The sequence below is a fragment of the Rhinolophus sinicus genome, linkage group LG04 (genome assembly GCF_036562045.2).
Source record: "Rhinolophus sinicus isolate RSC01 linkage group LG04, ASM3656204v1, whole genome shotgun sequence".
NCBI lineage: Eukaryota > Metazoa > Chordata > Mammalia > Chiroptera > Rhinolophidae > Rhinolophus > Rhinolophus sinicus.
Window position 1 is genome coordinate 162,659,454 of NC_133754.1, and position 19,754 is coordinate 162,679,207.

Here is a 19,754-nt window from a genome sequence, read left to right on the forward strand (position 1 = left end):
CTATGCTATACATTTCATGCCCATAACGTATTTGTTTTATACCCAGAAATTTGCATCTCTTATTCCCTTTCACCTTTTCCTCACCTTTTTAACATTTTTCAATTACAGTTGATGTTAATTATCATTTTATATTAATTTCAGGTGTACAGTGATCATCTTCTCCACGAGGACTTCCATGACTGCTGTCATCATCCTTATCCTTCTTCTCATCTTGTAAGTACTATCTAATTTACTTATGTAGTATGGCTATTGTGTATTGTCTCCTCCTGCTACAATACAAACTCTTCAAAGACAGACACCTCTGTCTCTTTTGTTCAATGAGGTATCCGAAGTATCTAGGACAGTGTCTGGAACCATAGTGGGTACTTGGTAAATCCTGTTGGACAAGACAAGTCCATGCTTCCAGGTGCTCTAAGTTCTCTGAAGCAGAGGATATGAATTACATGTTTAGTGCATCCCATTCCATTGAGTCTCATCTAACATCATGCTCTCAACTTCTACGAAGCACCAATACAAGAATTAGCCACAGAAGAAATATTTTTACATCTTGAAAACATTGCCAATTCTGTTATTCAATGCCATTTTATTAAAAAAAGAATTATTTTAGATTTTAGTACTAAAGACAGACTAACTTCCTTCTCTTTTTCTGATTAAAAAGCTTTCCAACTCACCCTATATTTATTTTTGTCATGGCTGCCATGAAGATTAGAGGTAAATTTAAGGCCAGTCAAGGGCATTGATTGGCTTGCCTCTGTTTCTAGTTGTAGTTATTTACTTTTGTTTTATAGGTTTTTGGTTTCTGATTTAGGGAAAACACACTTCTGTTATTTAAGTAAAATCAATATCTATCTATCTATCTATCTATCTATCTATCTATCTATCTATCTATCTATCTATCAATCATCTACCTGTATTAGGTTCCTAAAACTTCTGTAACAAATTACCACTAACTGGGTGGCTTAAAACAACAGAAAATTTTTCTCTCACATCTCAAAGTCAAAAGCATGAAATCAAGGTATCAGCAGAGTTGATTCCTTCCGAAGACTCTGAGGCAGAATCTGTTGCACGATTTTCTTTTAGCTTCCGATGGTTGCTGCCAATCCTTAGCATTTCTTGGCTTGTAGCTGCATTACTCCAGCCCCGCCTATGTCATTACATGGGCTTCTTCCCTCAACGTCTCTACACATGGCCTTTTTATAAGGACACCAGTCCCTAATCCATTGTGGCCTCATCTTAAATAATTACCTCTGAAAAGACTATTTCCAAATAAGGTCACGTTCTGAAGTTCTGGGTAGACATGAATTTTGTGGTGAACACTATTCAGACCAGTACACTACTAATATTGTTCTTGCCTTATGTTCTTACCTTCTGCTTCCCAACTTCTTCTCAGGTATGTTCTCCAGTTTCTCTGACTCATTTATGCCACAATTACTTACTAGGTTCCTACTCTGTACCAGGCATTGAGAACATGCTAGTAAACAAAGTCTTTACCCCCAGAAGTCTTACAGTCTGATGAAGGAGAAATACACTAACAAATAATAATCTGATTGAATATATGTTGACAAATAGAAAAAATTATAAATTACGATAAGTGCTATGAAATAATGTGAGATATAAGATTTTAAAGGGAGATATGATTCAGATTGGATCAAGGACAATGACAGACTCTGAAGAAAGGTGATTTCAGCTGGGAGTTTATCAGGAGAAGGCATTAGCTGGGTAAGTGTCAGGGAAAGAGTATTTGAAGAGGAGGAAGCAATAGTGTATGCAGATACCCCGAAGGCAGGGAAGCCACTGGGTTATATCTATGTAAAATGACCATTATGGTGGGGCTGTAATGAGACAGGAGGAAAGTGTCATGAGATGAGGCTGGAGAAGTAGGCAGGGTCACGTCCCACAGGGCACTGTAGACCATGTTCAGTATTTCAGATTATGCCCTAATTAACATGGGAGGCCATTGCAGGCTTCGAAGAAGAAGAGGGATCAACCATGCAGAAAACAAAGAAAGGCAGGGATGAAAACAGAGAGACCAGTTAGAAGACTTTTACAGTGGTCCAGGTGAGGGATAATGGCTTGGACTAAAGCGATGACAGTGGAGATGGCAATAAATGGGCATATTTGGGACATATTTTATAGAATGAAAATATACGGCTTAGTGATGGATGTAGAAGGTGAGACACGGGAGGCATTAAGGATTCCTGCCAGTTTCTGGAATGAGTAACTGGATGAACAGTGGTGCCATTACCAACATGTGAAGCACAAGAGGAAGAGTAGATTTAGGAGGGAAGATCAAGAGTTTGGTTTTTGACAAGTTAAATGTGAGATGTCTGTGGGATATTGAAGTGGAGATGTCAAATAGGAAATTAGATATATGGTTCTGGAACTCAGGAGAAGAGTCTGTGTTGAAATACGTATTTGGGAATTGCTGGCAAATATAAGCTATTTGAAGCCATTATTGTTGGCTTTAGGTGTTTTTCTTTTAAATGTCAGGCTGACCTTGTACTGGTTTATTTGGCTTCTCTTTTAAATACCCAGGCTCTGTGGCTTTGTTATACCTTTTAGTCTCCTATCTTAATCATCTGATTTTTGGCTCACTTTGCAGGTTTCTTTATAATTGCATCGTAAAGGCAGAGCATTGCAACAGAAAGAAGTAGATTCTAACTATTTGTGCACCTTGACAAATCACTTAGGATCTCTAGGTATTAGTTTCCCATCTGTAAAAGAAGGGAATTGGTTGTTTTCAGTTAAAACAAAAACAAAACAAACTATGATTCTGTAATCTAAGAATTATAGGTTAAATTATTTCTACTTTTCTAAACTCACAAAGGATTCATCACTGGACCCCTGGAAGTTAGCTCTGATTAGAACTTGAAGGATATTTAAAGTCTACATCATGACCAGCACTGTAAATGCCATTTTCAGATGCTATTGCTATAATTCAGAACAGCATTTCTTCTGCACTTCTGGATAGAGCACACAGGGGGAAAGTAGAAATCCAGACATTTACTCATCAACATAGCATCACCTTTAAATCCAAGACAAACACATCTCACTACAAATTCTTATAGGAAGGAGCACTGTTCGAATGAAATTAGGAGTAATCCAAATATCACGGTGAATGCTAGTGGACGCAATAGTTTGGATTATTGACCACAAGGCACAGAGAACAGCACTTCCTCATAGTCTTCAAGGTAAAGCCAAACAGTGTCAATGTTATCAGTGGTTTTCCCTTACCTCAGTGACAGCAAAACTTCTCTTGCCACAGGGAACCACTTTGTACCACTTGTCATGCAGCACATCCATAAACCCATGTGACTTGTATTGACTGATCAGCTCGGATATATTGGAGGTCAGTGGAGAGTTGGGTGGGAGACCAATGCCGTATCCTAGGAGAAAAATACCATCTCAGATGAGTTTTTCACCTGCGAGTTTCTTAACAGGTTGCTGCAATGACTTGTGTGATATTGCCAGCCGGCCCGGTAACAAAGGTATGGTGAGCTGTCACTGTCTTGCCTTCAAGGACTCAAATATATCCAAGCTATGATTATCTTAGGTCTGCTGCCTCTCTGAGTAGATGAGTCTGGAAAGGAGAGGAATGGGCTGTGCATAGTATACAACTGACACATTGTATTCCAAGGCCTTCTGCCCTTCCTTTCAAGATATTTCTTAGACGCCATCTTTGAGGTCTTTATCAGGGCCAGGATTCCTTATCCTTCTCTCCTAGAACCCCTCTTCTGGACCTTAAATACACAAAAGTGGGCTAATCATCATCTTTGGTTCATGACATATTCTCATCATTGGTCATGCATGACACACTTATGCTTTTATTTTGTTTATTCTAACAAATATAATAAGACCATCTGAGCATCTAATATAGCATGAGAACTAAAACATCAGCAAAGAACTTGTAATGATTAACTTCAATTATCAAAGAAAAAATAAATGAGTCTGGTAATACCAAGTGTTAGAGAAGACGTGGCTCAGTAAGATCACTTATATATTGCTGCGGTCATGCAAATAGTATAACCACTTGGAAAAGAGTCTGCTATTATTTCGTATAGTTGAACATTTATATCCTCTAAGACCAGTAATTCTAAGCACATTCCCAAAGAATTCTTCCACAAGCACACAAGGAGATATATACGAGAATATTCTTAGAGCCACTGTTCATAATAGCAAAAATTGGAAACAACCCAAATGTTCTTTGACAAGAGAATGGGTAAATAAATTGTGGAATATTTACACAATTGGAATATTATATGGTGTGAAATATACGAACTAGAAGTACATAGCAATAATATGGATGACTTTTAGCAATATATTGAGTGAAAAAGGTCAGTCCCAGAAGATTAGAGCATGAATCCGTTGTGTAAATATAAAAACATTAAAAACAAAACAATGTATTTTTAGGAATTCATATGTATGTGATTGACGTATATTTAGAAAAAAATCAAGGAAACAATAAAGCAAAACTCCAGGATAGTAGTTACTCAAGACAAGCGTCAGGAGGAACATAAAGGTGGATGTAATTTGTTGTCAGTTTTATTAATGAGCTTGGATCCTATATCCTCACTCTGTGTGGCTTTATTTGCTTTCCAAACTGTTACTACGTTGTTAATCTCTTTGATGAGCCATGTGAAAGAGCTAATTACCTACATTTTATCTTTAGCTATTGGATAGCAGAGTAAAAAAAAGATGCTTTGCCCTCAAGATGATTGAGAAAGATAAATTAAAAATACAGTTACTTCCTTTTTTACAGAGGAAAACTAAAGGGCTGTCACAATTACAAAGATATTTACTGGAAACAAATACCTGATATAATTATTGTATCTTACAATTTATTTCCAAGGACATTAGTTTTTGTTCCCTTCTTATTGCAGATACATAAATTACAGAAATCCTTCTTTAAAAAAAGATGAGGCCTGAGATGTGTGTATAACCAATAAAAGAATTCCTTCATAAATAATTCAGAAAAAAATTTTGAGTTTTAAAAAGCTGTATGTTTTCTTTTCCCTGATAATTTTGTTTGTTCCATAATAATGGCAAGTCAAGGAAATTATGACAATGTCAAGAGCATGATTAGAATTTTTCATACAAAAAGCTATGTTGAGTGCCTATTTTGTGCCTAATAGTTTTGGTTTGAAAGGCAAGACTAACAACAAAAGGCTTTACATGGGCAGCCTGTTCTTTTCCTGATGTTATCATTAAATAACATTTTTTGTAATGAGTAACTATAAGGAAGGAAGCAGTTTTCTTTAGAAATATTGATTATAACGAATGCTATTGACAGTTCACCTGCACATACATTCATTCAGTACTTATTTACGTGCCAGGCTCAATCCTAGGCACGTGCACAATAATATTCACTGACTTACTGATTCACTCACACATTCATTCACTCATTCATTCATTCTTTCAACAAATACACTGAGTGAATAGGCACTGTGTTCAGTGGTGGGGATTTAGCAGTGAGCAAAGAAGATACGGTTGCTGTTGTCACCGTGTGTTCACTCTATTAGGAAGACAGATATTAAACAATGCAGTGCATGATTATTTCATTACAACGAGATAAGTGCCATGAGGGAGAAGAACCGGGGCATATGCGAACAGATAGTAGGAGGACTTGGAACTATGTGGTGGAAATGGGTTGATGGTCAGGATCATTAGGTCAGGTTTTCTCAATGTTATATATTTTTTTACAATACAACACAAACTATTATATTATAAAACATTGTAAAAGATACAATAATATTCAGCCCCTGAAACAACAGTTTTCAACAACAAAAACAGTAATTTCTAATATTTATCAAGGGCTATATACCAAGTCCTGCTGTATAATAACTTTTTACATACCTTAGCCCATTTTGTAGATCATGCATTAGACCAAGACTGTGTACTAGATTGTGGCATACAGTTCAGTTAAGTCGCTCTGGGATTCTAATAATAAGAGTTAGTCATACTGAGCCCTACACTGTGTGCCAGACACTATTCCACGTGTGTCTAATCCCTATATGAACCCATGTAGAATTAAGTATCACAGTGTTAAAGACTGAATAAGGAAACTACCCACGGTCACACAGCTCAAAGTTGGCAAAGCTAGCATTTGAAAGTAGGTCTGTTTGAGTCTAAAACCAATGCTCTTTCCACTGTATCTAGTGTAGCATGTGACCAAGTCAAGGGGATACTTGACTTAGGTTCACCCCTGCATTGCAGGCCCTACCACTATAGTCATATGGATGTAATCCTCCCAAACCAGGCAATTAAGTGAAAAAAACCACAATCATCTAAACTGGTGGCTTGTTTTCAGCAGCAGACACAAATATGTATTATTCATGGGTAGGTTGTGTTTATACAACTTTTCATTAAATTGCATAAATATAGTGTAAGTACAGCCCTAACTGTATACACACACATACCATGTGTATATGAAGAAATTAACGAGCAAGGATGTTCCCTAACTATATTGTTCCTCCTAAAAATCCTCTTAAATTATTTCAGCCCACATTAGTGTAATAACGGCAGACTTGTTTTCATTTTTCACTTGATAGGCATTTGTTGCTCACTGATTCATCTATTCATTAATTCCACAAACATGTATTAAATGCTTATTCTGTATCAGACACCTGCCAAGTGCCATGGAGATTACCAAGTTAAATCAAACTCCAATTTTATCCGTAAGAAGCTCTCAGTGGCACGGGAGAGATGAGACATCCATAAATAACCACACAGCATGGTGGGAAGTTACAGGACTTTCCTTGGGATAAAAGATAGGTGAGGCATAAATTCAATAAAAGTAAAAATATAATGATTAGGATGCAATGAGAAGGATGGATAAAACTCTGTGGATTTCAGAGGAATGACAGATTGCTACCGGATAAGAGGATGAGAGAAGACACCTTAGATTGATTCTTGCGAGTGGTATTTTGGGCAGATAAGACAAAAATACATGATAAGAAAGTTTAAAAATCTGAAATTAATACTTATGAAAAAATCTACATATTCTAAGAATAGAATTTTGGCACTACAACAAAAGTATTAAAATTGCTTTAGGGAAAAAGCTATGTTGAAGTTGCAGGAACATTTATAAAAAAACTGCTACATAGGAAATAATAAATATTAAATCACTCCACTCCATCATGTCAACTTCAATTTGTAATTGACTGCTAAAAATAGATTACTGTCCTTTTTAATTTTCTATTTTAATGCATATATCGAGTATTGACATTTTAATGATTTTTAGCATTAATAATGATCATTAGCTAATGAAAATAAACTATGCATGTGGAACAAAGGGAGAAATAAAAAAATTATGTGGCGATGAGAATAGGTATTTGTTAAAAAACATAAAAATACATTTTACTCAAATATAAATAGTAAATCCTTGAAGCTTTCATTTCTATCCATCTCTTTATCAGTTGCTTTTCAAATTTGATTGTGTTCATTGGTCAAAGAATTCTTATTTTTAAATTGCTGACTCAACTTAGCAGCCTGAGTTGCTTTCATTATCATTAGAAACATGGCTCTGCAATAAAGACGAGGGTGACTATTCTGTGGTTGATGGATGAAGCAGAATGGAATCCTTCAACCCTAAAGATGGAGGCATCAGGCACCCTGGAAATTGGATACAGCTTAATAGCCCAAGAGAACAATTTTCAGAATAGAATCCTGATCTTTTCCCCATGGATAAATCAGCTTTACTCAGCCAAGAGTGGTGGAAATATATTTTGGCCAGCAAATATATAGTTAGAAATTCATAGACTAAAAAGCTTCCTAAAGAGTGGTTGGAAAATAGATATTTTGAAAATAAGATCTCAGGTAGCATTAAAAAAGTCTTCAAGAAGAAAGACTAATTCAGTTTTGCAGCCTGTCCTTGGAATACCATATGTAGCTGCTCTGGGGCAATGGTTAAGAACATATTGTAATAGTCCTGACTATAAAGGAGACATTAAAAATGGGTTTCCGTTACCTCCAGCACATCAAAATGTAGAGAGAAGTGTGTGGGAGAAACTGAGCTATATGAAGGCTGTCTATCCTGGGATAATTTTATAGTGAATTGGTCTCAATCTATTAAATCAATATACTGAACAATAATTTATTGGGCACTTACTATGTGCTTGTACATGATTTACATGTATTATTGTACTTCATCTTTATAATAACTCTATTGCAGACGTATTCTTCATAAACCCACTATGCAGATAGGGAACCTGAAGGACAGATTAAGTGGCATTGCCCAATGTAGCACTGTCAGTAACAGCCACTCTACTCTAACCCAAACACTCAAGCTCCACAGCTAGTGCTCCAAGCATTGTATTAAATAATTAGTGAAAAGCAAGTAAAAGAACAAACTCAAAAAAAGGCAAAGGTCTTTGGCAGAAAGGTCACAAATCATTATTGTGCAGGTCCATTACTCTTTCTTCTCATTTGACCTTTATTGTCAGCTCACTCTAATGCATAAATTTGGGACATGTATTCATTTATCTCAGCACTTTCTTTTTTTCCAGAGCACGCAATATGTCTTTGTGCCCCTGGTGTATAGAGTATTTAACATGGCCAAAGACTTCCCACATGCTATTGAATTCTTAATAGTTTTGATTTGCTGTCCTCAGTACTCATGAAAAGGTTTCAAACTCAACGTGGAGCCCCAGTCTCTCATTTGCTTCACCTTTTGTCTCTTAAGCCTAAATAAATGCCGATTGGTGAAGTTGGGAGGGGTATTCAGTAGTCACACTGAGTTGGTGTTTTATCAATACTGTATAGAGTGAATGTATATTGAGCATGAAGGAATCAATGGACTCCATTTTCCCTCCTAAGTTCCTGAAGTCGTTTAAGCACTTTGGAAAGTATAGGCAGACTAGCAGGGTGCTTTTGATTAACTACGTTAGTAAGTGAACTACGTACTTATTTCAAATCTAACCTAATGAATTATATACTAGGTAATGCATCATTTTATATAACTGTTCTATGCCTAGCATCTACTAGATCTTATGAAAGGATATAGCTGGACATATGAAACACTCCCGTAAGGATGAGGAAGTGTTCATAAATTGCTTTGATGGTATTTCTATGCCTATAAAATCTAGTTAGTCAATAATAAAGTCCACATTTTCATAAGTTCAAAAAACCTAATTTTTATTACAGGAAAGCATATAATATTTTTAAAAATTTCATTAAGAGAGAAATATTCCCTAAAAATCTCTGAGATTAAGATTTTTTTTTTTAAAGCAGCAATCAAGACTTTTACTAGTATCTCTATGACATTGTTGTTTCTGGCTTATACGTGACCTCCTTTTGTGTTTTACCAAGTTCTGTTTTTAGGTTGTAGACTTCTTGGCACGGGCAGTATTGAATTCAATTTTATGATTTGCATCTCACCCAGAATAAACCAGCAATGGTATTTTTTAGAAATAAAACAACAATGATGAGAATGTTCTCTCTGTTCAAATCTGTAGTCTTTTTGCTCTCTTGCAAGGAGAGTTCTTCCATGGGCCATTCTGTAATTATCCCCCTTTTAAAACAATGTGGTGTCTGGAGATGATGGGAACTGCAAGACACTAAGTCTTAGGGGCCCAGATGGAAATATAAACAGGAAACCAGTGGGAAGTAAATGGTGTGGCATCTGGCACTGGGGTCTAACAGAGGCAAACGAGCCATCTCACCACTCCCTTTTGATAAGATAGGGTTGTCTCCTGAAGACAAAGGTGGAAAAATGGAGTCCGTTATTCTTGTGCCCGCTACAGTGATGCATCGTTCGTAGCTGCTAATGGCAGAAGGGACCTCAATTATTCAGTGAATATAGGACATAAAAAATGTAACATCCCTCTCATATCTCCAGATGCCACAAAAAAAGGGAATTTTTCCATTGTTACATCAAAATGGGGTTACCTAATGAATGTTCATTTGGCTTTCAAGCTTTTTTCTTTTGTCTTTGAGCCTTTGCTATCTCAGACTGTAGTCTTAATAGACGACCACTACTACTAAATCTCTCTCTTCCTGAGTTCTAGCTCTGGTTCAGGTAGAGGTCACTTTGCTTGGAGTGATTGATTTCGCTTAGGAGAAGGCACAAAGAAACAGCTGTTACATTCTCGTTCGTCACACAAGCAAAGACTTAAGTATAAAATTTGCTGATGTGTTTAAGGGAGACAGAGAGCAGCCATGGTTGGGAAATTGGATCAGAATAGTCTTGATACACTAGTTAACATACAGGAAAGTACAGTTTTCTGGGAAATAGAACTTGGGCACCCCCATGGGATGTTTCAAGTCAGTGTTTTCTGACAAGAACATGGCTGTCTTGAGAGCCAGCATACTTGTATGCTGTCAGAGAAGGGAAGCTGGGAATTGGGGAGACATGAAATTTGTTGGTTCAAACTATCAGCTCCATATACCTACTATTGTCCAATATCAAAGGAGCTACTGACAAAGCAATCCTTTGATCCTGAGGTTTGATTGATTGGTTGATTAAGTTAGAAGCAAAAATTGGCTGCCAGTGGGGAGAAAGGCAAACCTGAGGTCCCAAACAAGGTTTTGTTTAGGACTCTTAAAGGCTATTAAACTATAGAACGAGAATTTTTTTCCTGCTTATTTTCCAACTAGTGGAAAAACATGTATTTAAGAACCCTGAGATTTGGATTCTAATTTTGGTATTATCATCTAATTGTGTGATTATGAAAAAATGACGTAATGTTTCTGGGCTTTCTTGTGTATAAAGTGAGTAGATTGGATTAGATCAATATTGGGGTCTGCTTCCAGTTGTAAAATGCAATCATTCTAGGTTTTGCATTTTTGCATCAGATTCATTATAGGATTTGGCCATTAGAAAATACAAATTAATTTCAAATTGGACTCCCCATTTAATACATGATGCCACCAGTCCCATCATTGTTTGGGTAACAACAATGTTTCTGTTGTTGTTGTTTTTCTGAACAGCTGTGTAAAAAAAATGTCTGTGGAGTAGGTGAAAAATGAATTCCTAACTTCAGCAACTTAATAGCTAAGTGCTTATGTGTTGAAAATGAAAACAAGGGAAGATGAATAGCATTTTGCCTTGACTTTGGTATGTGTGACTTGCAAGGTTGGCAAAATGAGCATATCCTGAGTACAAGTGAATTAAGAACGACTGATTAATACCTTCTATGGCAAATGGCTTCCCCACAGTAAGAAGTTTGCAGTCAGCATCTATTGACACTTCATAATCCAGAAGGGCTTTGTCCATGATGAAGGCGTCTAGTTTCTCTGGATCATTCCTATATTTAAGACCAAGAGAAGAAAAGAGAAGAATGATTCATTAATGGACAGGAAGCACTAAGCCTGACAGCTGGCTTTTGTTTAGGGGACAGAAACCTGGACACCAAGGGCAGTACAAGCTAGCTAGGTGCTGACTCGGCCTTGCTGACATCTCACTGACATAGAGAGAGCAGACCCGGGGAAACAGCCACTCTTATACGACAGCATGACTGCTCTCCCATGGGTTCATCTACCAGTTCCTTCATTACTGCTAAATCCAACAACAAAGCAAAGCCAGAGTGGCTCTGAATTGAATGGGAAGGGTCATTTCTCTTACATTAACTGAGTGACTTTTTGTGTGGGAGGCATTGTATTTATTGTTCGCAATACATTTTATCACTCATAATGACTCTGAGATGGGTTAATATTAACCCATATTAACAGGTGAGGACATTGAGACTCAGAGCGTTGAAGTAACTTGATCCCGGTTACACAGCTAGTAAGTGTTGGAGCCAGGGGGGCTCATTAGTCAGTATGTGGAAATTCTTATTTCTTTCTGTTATGATCACTATTGTATTCTTCAGAGATCAGGCATTATTTCTTATTTAGAAGTCAATATTTAAAAAAAAAATGCAAGTAAGAAATCTAGCACTCCTGGGGAAAAGGGAGTTAAGGTCTCGAAAATCTGTAGGTTAGCATTCAATCAAAGGAAGAGGAAGCATCTGTAATAGATCTTAGTGATTGGATTTATTATCCCCAGACATTCATGTTTCACTCCCATCCCAGGGGGAGTTCAGGCAAGAATCATTTCAGGAGGTGTTCCTGAACTGTCTCGATGAATTGGCTGTGGACTAGGCTCCAGATGCCTACAGATGCCTTGCACGTCCTTCATGTGTTCTTGCCATTTTTTGGACTTAGGCACAGAGATGGTCCAAAGGAAGGCTATGCCTCAGCCCTGGCTGAGCAAGGAAGGAGGAGTTAGTTTCAAAGGGAACTGTTTAAGGTGTATACAATGAGTCATGTTTTCAGTCACCTCAAATCCTTTTTGGAAAGGTGCAGGACATACATCCATTTAAGAAAAGCTTTCTGACCCTCAGTGTTGTCTAAACAGCTTGGAAAAGAGAACAGTTCTTTTCTCTCCCATCTGGGCTCAGTCATTCCTCATTTAGAGCCAAAGATGAGGCTGTTGGAATTCAATACAGAGGGATGGCATCTAAACTCAGTGGAAAACATGGCCAGGGCCCATCAAAATCTAAAAGTGAAGATGTTCCTAGACACCTCTTAGATTCATCACTGGGCAGGAAATATATTTTTATATGGACGGTGTTTTCTGGGGCATGTGTGAACACACAGTAAGTAGGTCACCTTCCCTTCTTGGTGCCAATGACCGTTGCTTCTTCCTTCTACTCTCCTAGGAAGTAAAATGGCCAACTCAAAATACATCCCCTTGTCCATGGGTATTGGATTGAAGTTACAATGAAGCCTACATTTAACTTTAACTGAAATGAAGAACACCTCCTAGCTCCACAGCTGTGAGAAGCTTCAGAAAGTGTTGGGGATATAATTGTCCCCAGGAGCTGAGGATGAGGAACCTTAATGGAACCTTGGCAATAAAAATGGAACTGAAAGATGTTTCTTTAATCAAAGTTTTACTGCCACAGTAGCAGAATGTACCTTGGGGGCTACATAGCAACAAGTTACCGTTTACCATTACTCCACAAATGTGTGTGGTTGCAATAACAATAGAAAAAAATTGGGGTTCCATTTTTCTAACAAGTAATTCCTGAGGTCCATCCTCAGTGGTATCCTTAAAGTAACGACACCTGATTTTGGACTGCAAAGTGCAGCTGGCTATGACAAGTCTGTATTGCGTAGGAAGGCAAGAAGCAATCAGCTCACAGACTCTCGTGGGGCCTTGACTCACTGGCGAGGAAGTGGCTGGGTGTGATCCAGATACAAGGAGCTTCTGGACTGGCTGAATCATCCTTATCGTTGGCAGACACTCCACTTGTTTCTCTTGTTATAGACTCATGCTCTGTCTTTTTGAGCATTCATTTCATAAAACACAAAATACAGTCACATAAACATACTAAAAGAAATGAATACTTTAACAGGGATTAATTTATTGGAAAACTGTCACCTGAGACAGCAGGACCCTAAATAAGGAGGACTAAGCCCAGGGAAATTTTGATAGGAGAGGGGAGAGATAGGTTTAAGACAGGAACCTGTCTTGTGCAGACTCCAAGGGTTGTGCCCTGCAGGTTAGGGCACTGGGATGTCAGGGGGAAACATGAGGACTGTGGTTGCCTGGAACGATGGCTAAGAGCTTAGGCAGTGACTAGGCCAAAAGTGGGGAGAAAGTCCCAGAGATAAGAAGTGAGAGACCATTAATGGTAAGCTCTGCCTAGATTCCAATTTTACCTTGATCTGTGAATCACCTGGGGAGCTTGTGAAAATGCAGACTCTGGGATGGGGCCTGAGATTGTGCATTTCTCACAAGCTCTCAGGTGCTAACTGGAATATGAATGCTGCTGGCACATGGACTTCTCTTTGAATATCAAGGACCCATTGTTCTCTTATGGTTTCTTTCCTAGCCAGAAGGAGTGGTTACATTCTAGAGACCTGATTCTAGTCCCGACTCTGCCACTTGCTAGCTATGTTACCAGGGACAAGTTGCTTCTTTTGGACCTCAGCTTCTTCATCTATGCCTACTTTTCTATTTCTTCTCTCCAGGCTCAAGTGGGGCCAACTCTGAGTATTGGGGTCTTCTCAGGTGAAGCCTCCAGAATAAATGAATATCCAGAGTGAAGTGGAACTGGGGGCTGTAGCAGTGGCTCATGCCATCCTTTCACACTGCCAGAAGGGCCTAGTTCGTCAGCCATTACTATCTAGCTGGGAGCCACTGCTGTCACCCTGATGTCTTATTCTCTCTCTCAGCCACAAATTTGCCTGAAGAAGAGGTGGGAGGCAAAGGAGCCCTAACCTCTGTCGGAGAGGCACTCTACTGTTTTAATGTTCTTGCAAAATTAAAGAGCCATTTCATAGTACTTTAGCACCATATATAAGTTCGCAAATCTGAGAGCAAGGCTTCCTCTCTAGACTGTAGTCAAAATTCCATAAAATTGTTTTAGGGAGCTATTACCAGACCTCTTGAGAAATGCAGAGCCCTTATGTCCCGTGAAATTATGTATGTCCCTTCTTTCTTAAAAAAGAATTTGAGGTGGCAGGTCCTGCTCTCCATTGGGAAGATTATAGAGACACCAGTTTCCTGATGCTGCACAGTTCTAGGGATTGGAGGTTTGAATGTATGTCATTGTCCTGAGACCATTAGGCCAGAGGGAGAGGACTACATACTGTCATGCCATAGTGCTTATCAGGAGCCATTCCTTCCTTTCTCCCAGGCCAACTAGATGAGCAGGTCCATAACTGTACCATCTTCCTTTGCATTCAGCCTTACTGAATCACAGTGTCTGATAATGTGCCATGGCAATGTGATTGTTCTTGATTGTTTCTCATAAATCCTGATGAGAAGGATGCAGGCATGGGGTCATTGCCTTTTATCTTATTTCCTTTCTAAAAGAAATCTCTATGATAAATTCTACTTCCTTGTGGCAAGAGGAGGCAGTCTAGAAATTGGCTTAGAGATTCACTGTGAAGGAAGGGGTTGCTTTGGGACACTTTATCCTCTGGCTACATTCCTCAGTGTTTGATCATTTCTGCACCATTGTTTCCTCAAGTGATGTCAAACCAACATTTACTTCCCTCACCATCTGCTGCACTAATGACCACTGGCACTTTGAGCAAAGATACTGTTAACTTGGGAACACGCAAGTAAGTAGTAATCTAGGTCACATCATTAAATGCACACTATTCCATACTGCCTCCTGGATCTCATACAGTGTAAGCAGTATTGCTGAACACACAGCGGGTATATTTAGCTGTCATTTTCAAAAACTAACAAACACTACATCAGTACCTCAATGACTTATTTCAGTGAGAACTTTTTGGACCCAAGAGGTTGACACTCACTTCAGATACTCCACTCCATTGGAGGTGGCTGGTACATTGTATCTTCTCATATACTCATGCATCTCTGGGAAGCTTTGCCTCACATAGTCTTCAGCACTGCTTTCCCGGACAGTTCCAAAGCGGAAGCCTTGGGAGGGATGATGTAGCTACGGGAGAGAAACAGAAATGCCTTTAATATAAATCAGTCTTAGGATTGTTTTCAAAAATTTCCTTTTCTATTGTTGTTTGGAATCTAGTAATGTAGAATCTTATGCCACATGTAGGCATAAATATGCGCATAGAAATGTGTAGACATAGGTAGATGTCTTTCATATCCCAGCTTCCACATCAGTAATTGTTCTATCTTCAGAAGCAAACAGAGGGAAACAACAAACAGAAAATACAAAACAATTTCTTCTGTATATTGAGAATCTATCAGAATTCTTTAGAAACTGTATAAATGGGTATGTAGAATCAGCCTCGTTATTACAAATTGCATTTCAGACAAAGTATACAGTTAAGGTAACACATTAAAGATTGTGCACCTCCTTGGTTAGAAAATCACAAAGGCTAACTTAAAACCTTGCATCCTGAGATTGAAATATACCTGATCCAAAGCAGTGAACACATCTCTCTTATGTTTATCTGTCTTTATGCTATACAGCAGGTCCTCGGATAATGGCGTTTCCTTCAACGTCATTTCACTGTAACATTGATGAGATGTCATAGGAACTTCTATCAATTAGCCTATGGCAAAATTGGTTTTGTTATATGTCATTTTGCCACAGTTCCAAGAACATATTGATGTCATGAAGTGAGGACTTACTGTGCTACATTTTAAGTCTGTTGAATTTATTTTTGGTGTTATTATGAAATGATGTCTTTCCTTTAAGTAAGTGTATTAACCAATGCTGAGTCATGCTGTGTATTTGCTCAAATGGAATAGTATGCAAGACAGGTAGGAGCAACAGAGGGGAGGGGTAGCCGGAGTAGACCCAGGAATGTCACAGTTCTCCAGGTGCGAGACCTTGAGACCTCGAAGTGAGGGGAGGCAGTGCACTGGGGTCCCGCAGAGGCTTTCTGTCGCTAAGCACAGTCAGTATAAGGCTAGGGCACATGAAACAGAATTATTCATGACAGTTGTAGAGAAGTGCTAATGTGGAATCTAGACTTAGAGTATTTAAAATATAAGAATGAACTGGAATGAGGCCATATTATGAAAATAGTCGAATATCCTGTAGTCAACTCTATTTTGTAGATTATACTTCTCCACAATTGTTACAGTCAAATTTTTGCTTTTTTTTTGCTTCATGTTAACATATTTGATATTATTAGTTTGACCTGAAGCCCTGGGGACAGGGATCTATGGATGGGCTTCATGGAGTTTATAAAGCTCCTGGAATTATAGGCAACATTTTACATAAATAGGTGTTAGTAATTTTTTTCTATGAGGGAGATAACACAGTTTTTTAAAAAATAGTTAAGTTTTAAAGTTGTTTACAAGCCAGAAAGGTTAAGAATTCACTGAATAGGATAGCAACTTATAGATAAAGATGAATGAGTTTTGACACACACTAAAGGTCTAACAATATGGCAGTACCGTGTGTCCCCAAAAATAAGACCTAGCCGCACAATCAGCTCTAATGCGTCTTTTGGAGCAAAAATTAACATAAGATCCGGTCTTATTTAACTATAATATAAGACCCAGTCTTGTATAATAATAATATAATATAATATAATATAATATAATATAATATAATATAATATAATATAATATAATATAATACTGGGTCTTATATTAACTTTTGCTCCAAAAGATACATTAGAGCTTATTGTTGGTCTAGGTCTTATTTTCGGGGAAACATGGTAGTTAAATTATATGGCACATCTTTGTAGAATGGTATGCAATGTATAAATGTTTGTGAAACATATTTAACATATTTAAATATGTAAAATACATTTAATCAAGCAAGGCAATGCTCATATGACAAATGGAGAAAGCTTTCATATGGTATGACCAAAATTAAATATGTATTATTATTATAATGCTATGATCTACCATATACATCATATATGAGTAGACACTCACACACCTCGGAAGAAAATATATGAAGATATCAGCAATGCTTATCCCACTTGTGGTGAAATTACAGATGTATTTATTTATTTATACCTTGTCTACAGAAACATGCCTCATGTTTTTAAGTAGAAAAAACTTTATTTTACAATCAGAAAATAAATCACTCATTTATTTATTCAAATTTCACTGAGGACCCTCTTTGATTAGCTCTCAGAGTTACTGGGGCCACAAAGGTAAATACCTGTAATCATTGCTACATAGAAACTCACCACCTGGTTGTTTATGATATTTCTTTGTATACTCCACTGTTGAGGACATGATATGACATATCTCGTGCTTCATGTAATTGTTCCAGACACTGAACACATTCTAACATTACGGCAGCATACCCTTAATGAGGCCTCAACAATAACAGCAACAGCTGCCATTTATTAAATACTCCTTATGTGCCAAACATGGTGCTTAGTGCTTCACATGCTTTAACCTGTTTAATTCTCATAACAGCTTCATGAAGAGGGCACTATCATTCCTTTTTTAAACATGAGTAAACGGAAGCTCAGAGAAGTGAAGTAACTGGCATAAAATCACACAGCTGGAAGTAGTGGGGACTGGATCAGATCCCAAGTCTGTCTGATTTCAAAGCCACTACTATTATTGAACACATCATCGTGACTTTTAACTCATGGCAGCAACTGGAGAGATGTTTATCAGAAGGAACTCACTAGACTTTTATAATATTCTTCTTAAGCCTTAGACGCCCTCACAATTCTCACAGTAGCCAATTTGCAGCCCCATGGCTTGAGCAAGGCAAATTAATCAGCATTCTTAACACCTATTCTGCCTAATACCTATTCACTTATTAAGGCCTAGATCAAGACTTTCTATATGAAATCTTTGGAGTTGTCTCATTCCACCATCCTATCCAGATAAACAGAAACAAAAATAATTTACATCCTATCCAGATAAAGAGAAACAAAAATAATGTATCTGTCCTGATACAGAAACTTGTACACACATAACATGTAGACTAGCTATTTATTTAACAATCTTTCATACTTCTCGTGTATTATCTCCTTAGATCCTTCCAAGAAACTTATTCTACTATCTTCCTTGTCTAGGTGAAGAAACTAAGGATTAAATATTTTGTCATTTGTCCAAGGTCACAGAACAACTTTGGATGTGGACTTTGGATGTGGAATTCGAAACCAGACAGTCTGATTGAAAATAGTGAACTTTTCACCACTGTGAACGATGCTTCTGACACTATGTCATACTAACTTTTGGTCTGGTCATTACAAAATTTGCTTCTTATGAGCCAGGCAGTGAGCTAGGGGTGTTAAACATTGTGAATTCTCACAATAATCCTGCAAGATAGATGTTATTTTACAGATTACGACGCTGAGATTTGGGTAAAGTAACAATCAAATTCTTTCAGGTAGAGAATAGCAAGATTCAGCCCATGTCTCTTCCCTGACATGCAGACCGAGTTTCATTCATTTGTGTATCACAGTTACCTACTGTGAAACTTGGCATGTGACAGGTGCTCTACGCCTGTTTATCAGATTAATTAATTTTACTGCTATTCTTCCATCCTTTCTTCACCTGTTTAACTTCTACCCATCTTTCTACTCTCAGTTCAGTCATCCCTTCCCTAACTTGCTGTCTATGCCAGATCCTCTTTTCATAAAGCACTCATAGTACACATACTCTTCTTTTATATAACTTAGCACAGTTGCATTTTTAAAATTTAATTATGTAATTGTTTAAAGTCTAGACTTCCACCTTCTTTGGTGAAATGGAAGCTCTATGTAAACTATTTAACCATTGTATTACAATGACTTTCATCATGTAGTTGCTTAATAAAGTGCTTGATGAATAATTGACTGATAACTTTGAACTGAGAGGTAGATGAGAGCTTTGTCCTCCCACTTAGCATAAATATAGCTAAAGATGTAACTTACAACTCAAGCTTTCAAAATGAACCCTCCTTTTAAAGTAAAAAAGTTTTAGGTTAGTAATTAAAACACTTTTGTCTCATATATAAAAATAATTCCTTTCAGAAGGCCATTTTCTCACATTACACTGTGGCAATACTTTTATAGCCTATGATCTATCTCTAGGCAAACTCTGGGCCTCTTTTCTCTGCTGAGGGCATCAGTACATCATTCCTTCCCCAGACACTGGAAGGAGTCAGGAACCAGCAGATCCAGGCTCAGAATTCCAGTGGAGGACTGGCTCTCAGTGTTTTTGCCTTCCCATGGCTTTTGCTCATGGGTCTCCGTCTCTGCCTTGCATGGTTCTAATGCCTGTGAAGGAAACAGTTTTGAAGTTTTGAGAATGGAAAGTTCTTCAAGTATTAACATAAATAACCAGACTCCACAGGAGAAAGCATTTTGTTAGCCCGACAGGGACCCCACTCTAACGCAGAGATATTTTACAACAC

At 37.8% G+C, this 19,754-nt stretch overlaps 1 protein-coding gene across 1 annotated transcript in view; it reads right to left on the minus strand.

Annotated features, from left to right (window-relative positions):
• The window catches only part of GRIN3A (glutamate ionotropic receptor NMDA type subunit 3A), a 148,874-nt gene that overhangs the window by 34,510 nt on the left and 94,610 nt on the right, over nucleotides 1-19,754 (minus strand). Inside the window, exons 4-6 of the mRNA XM_019729259.2 lie at nucleotides 15,253-15,398; nucleotides 11,128-11,243; nucleotides 3,235-3,386 (exon numbers count right to left, since the gene is read on the minus strand). Coding sequence (XP_019584818.2) covers nucleotides 3,235-3,386; nucleotides 11,128-11,243; nucleotides 15,253-15,398 — 414 coding nt within the window. The remainder of the gene's footprint in view (nucleotides 1-3,234; nucleotides 3,387-11,127; nucleotides 11,244-15,252; nucleotides 15,399-19,754) is intronic.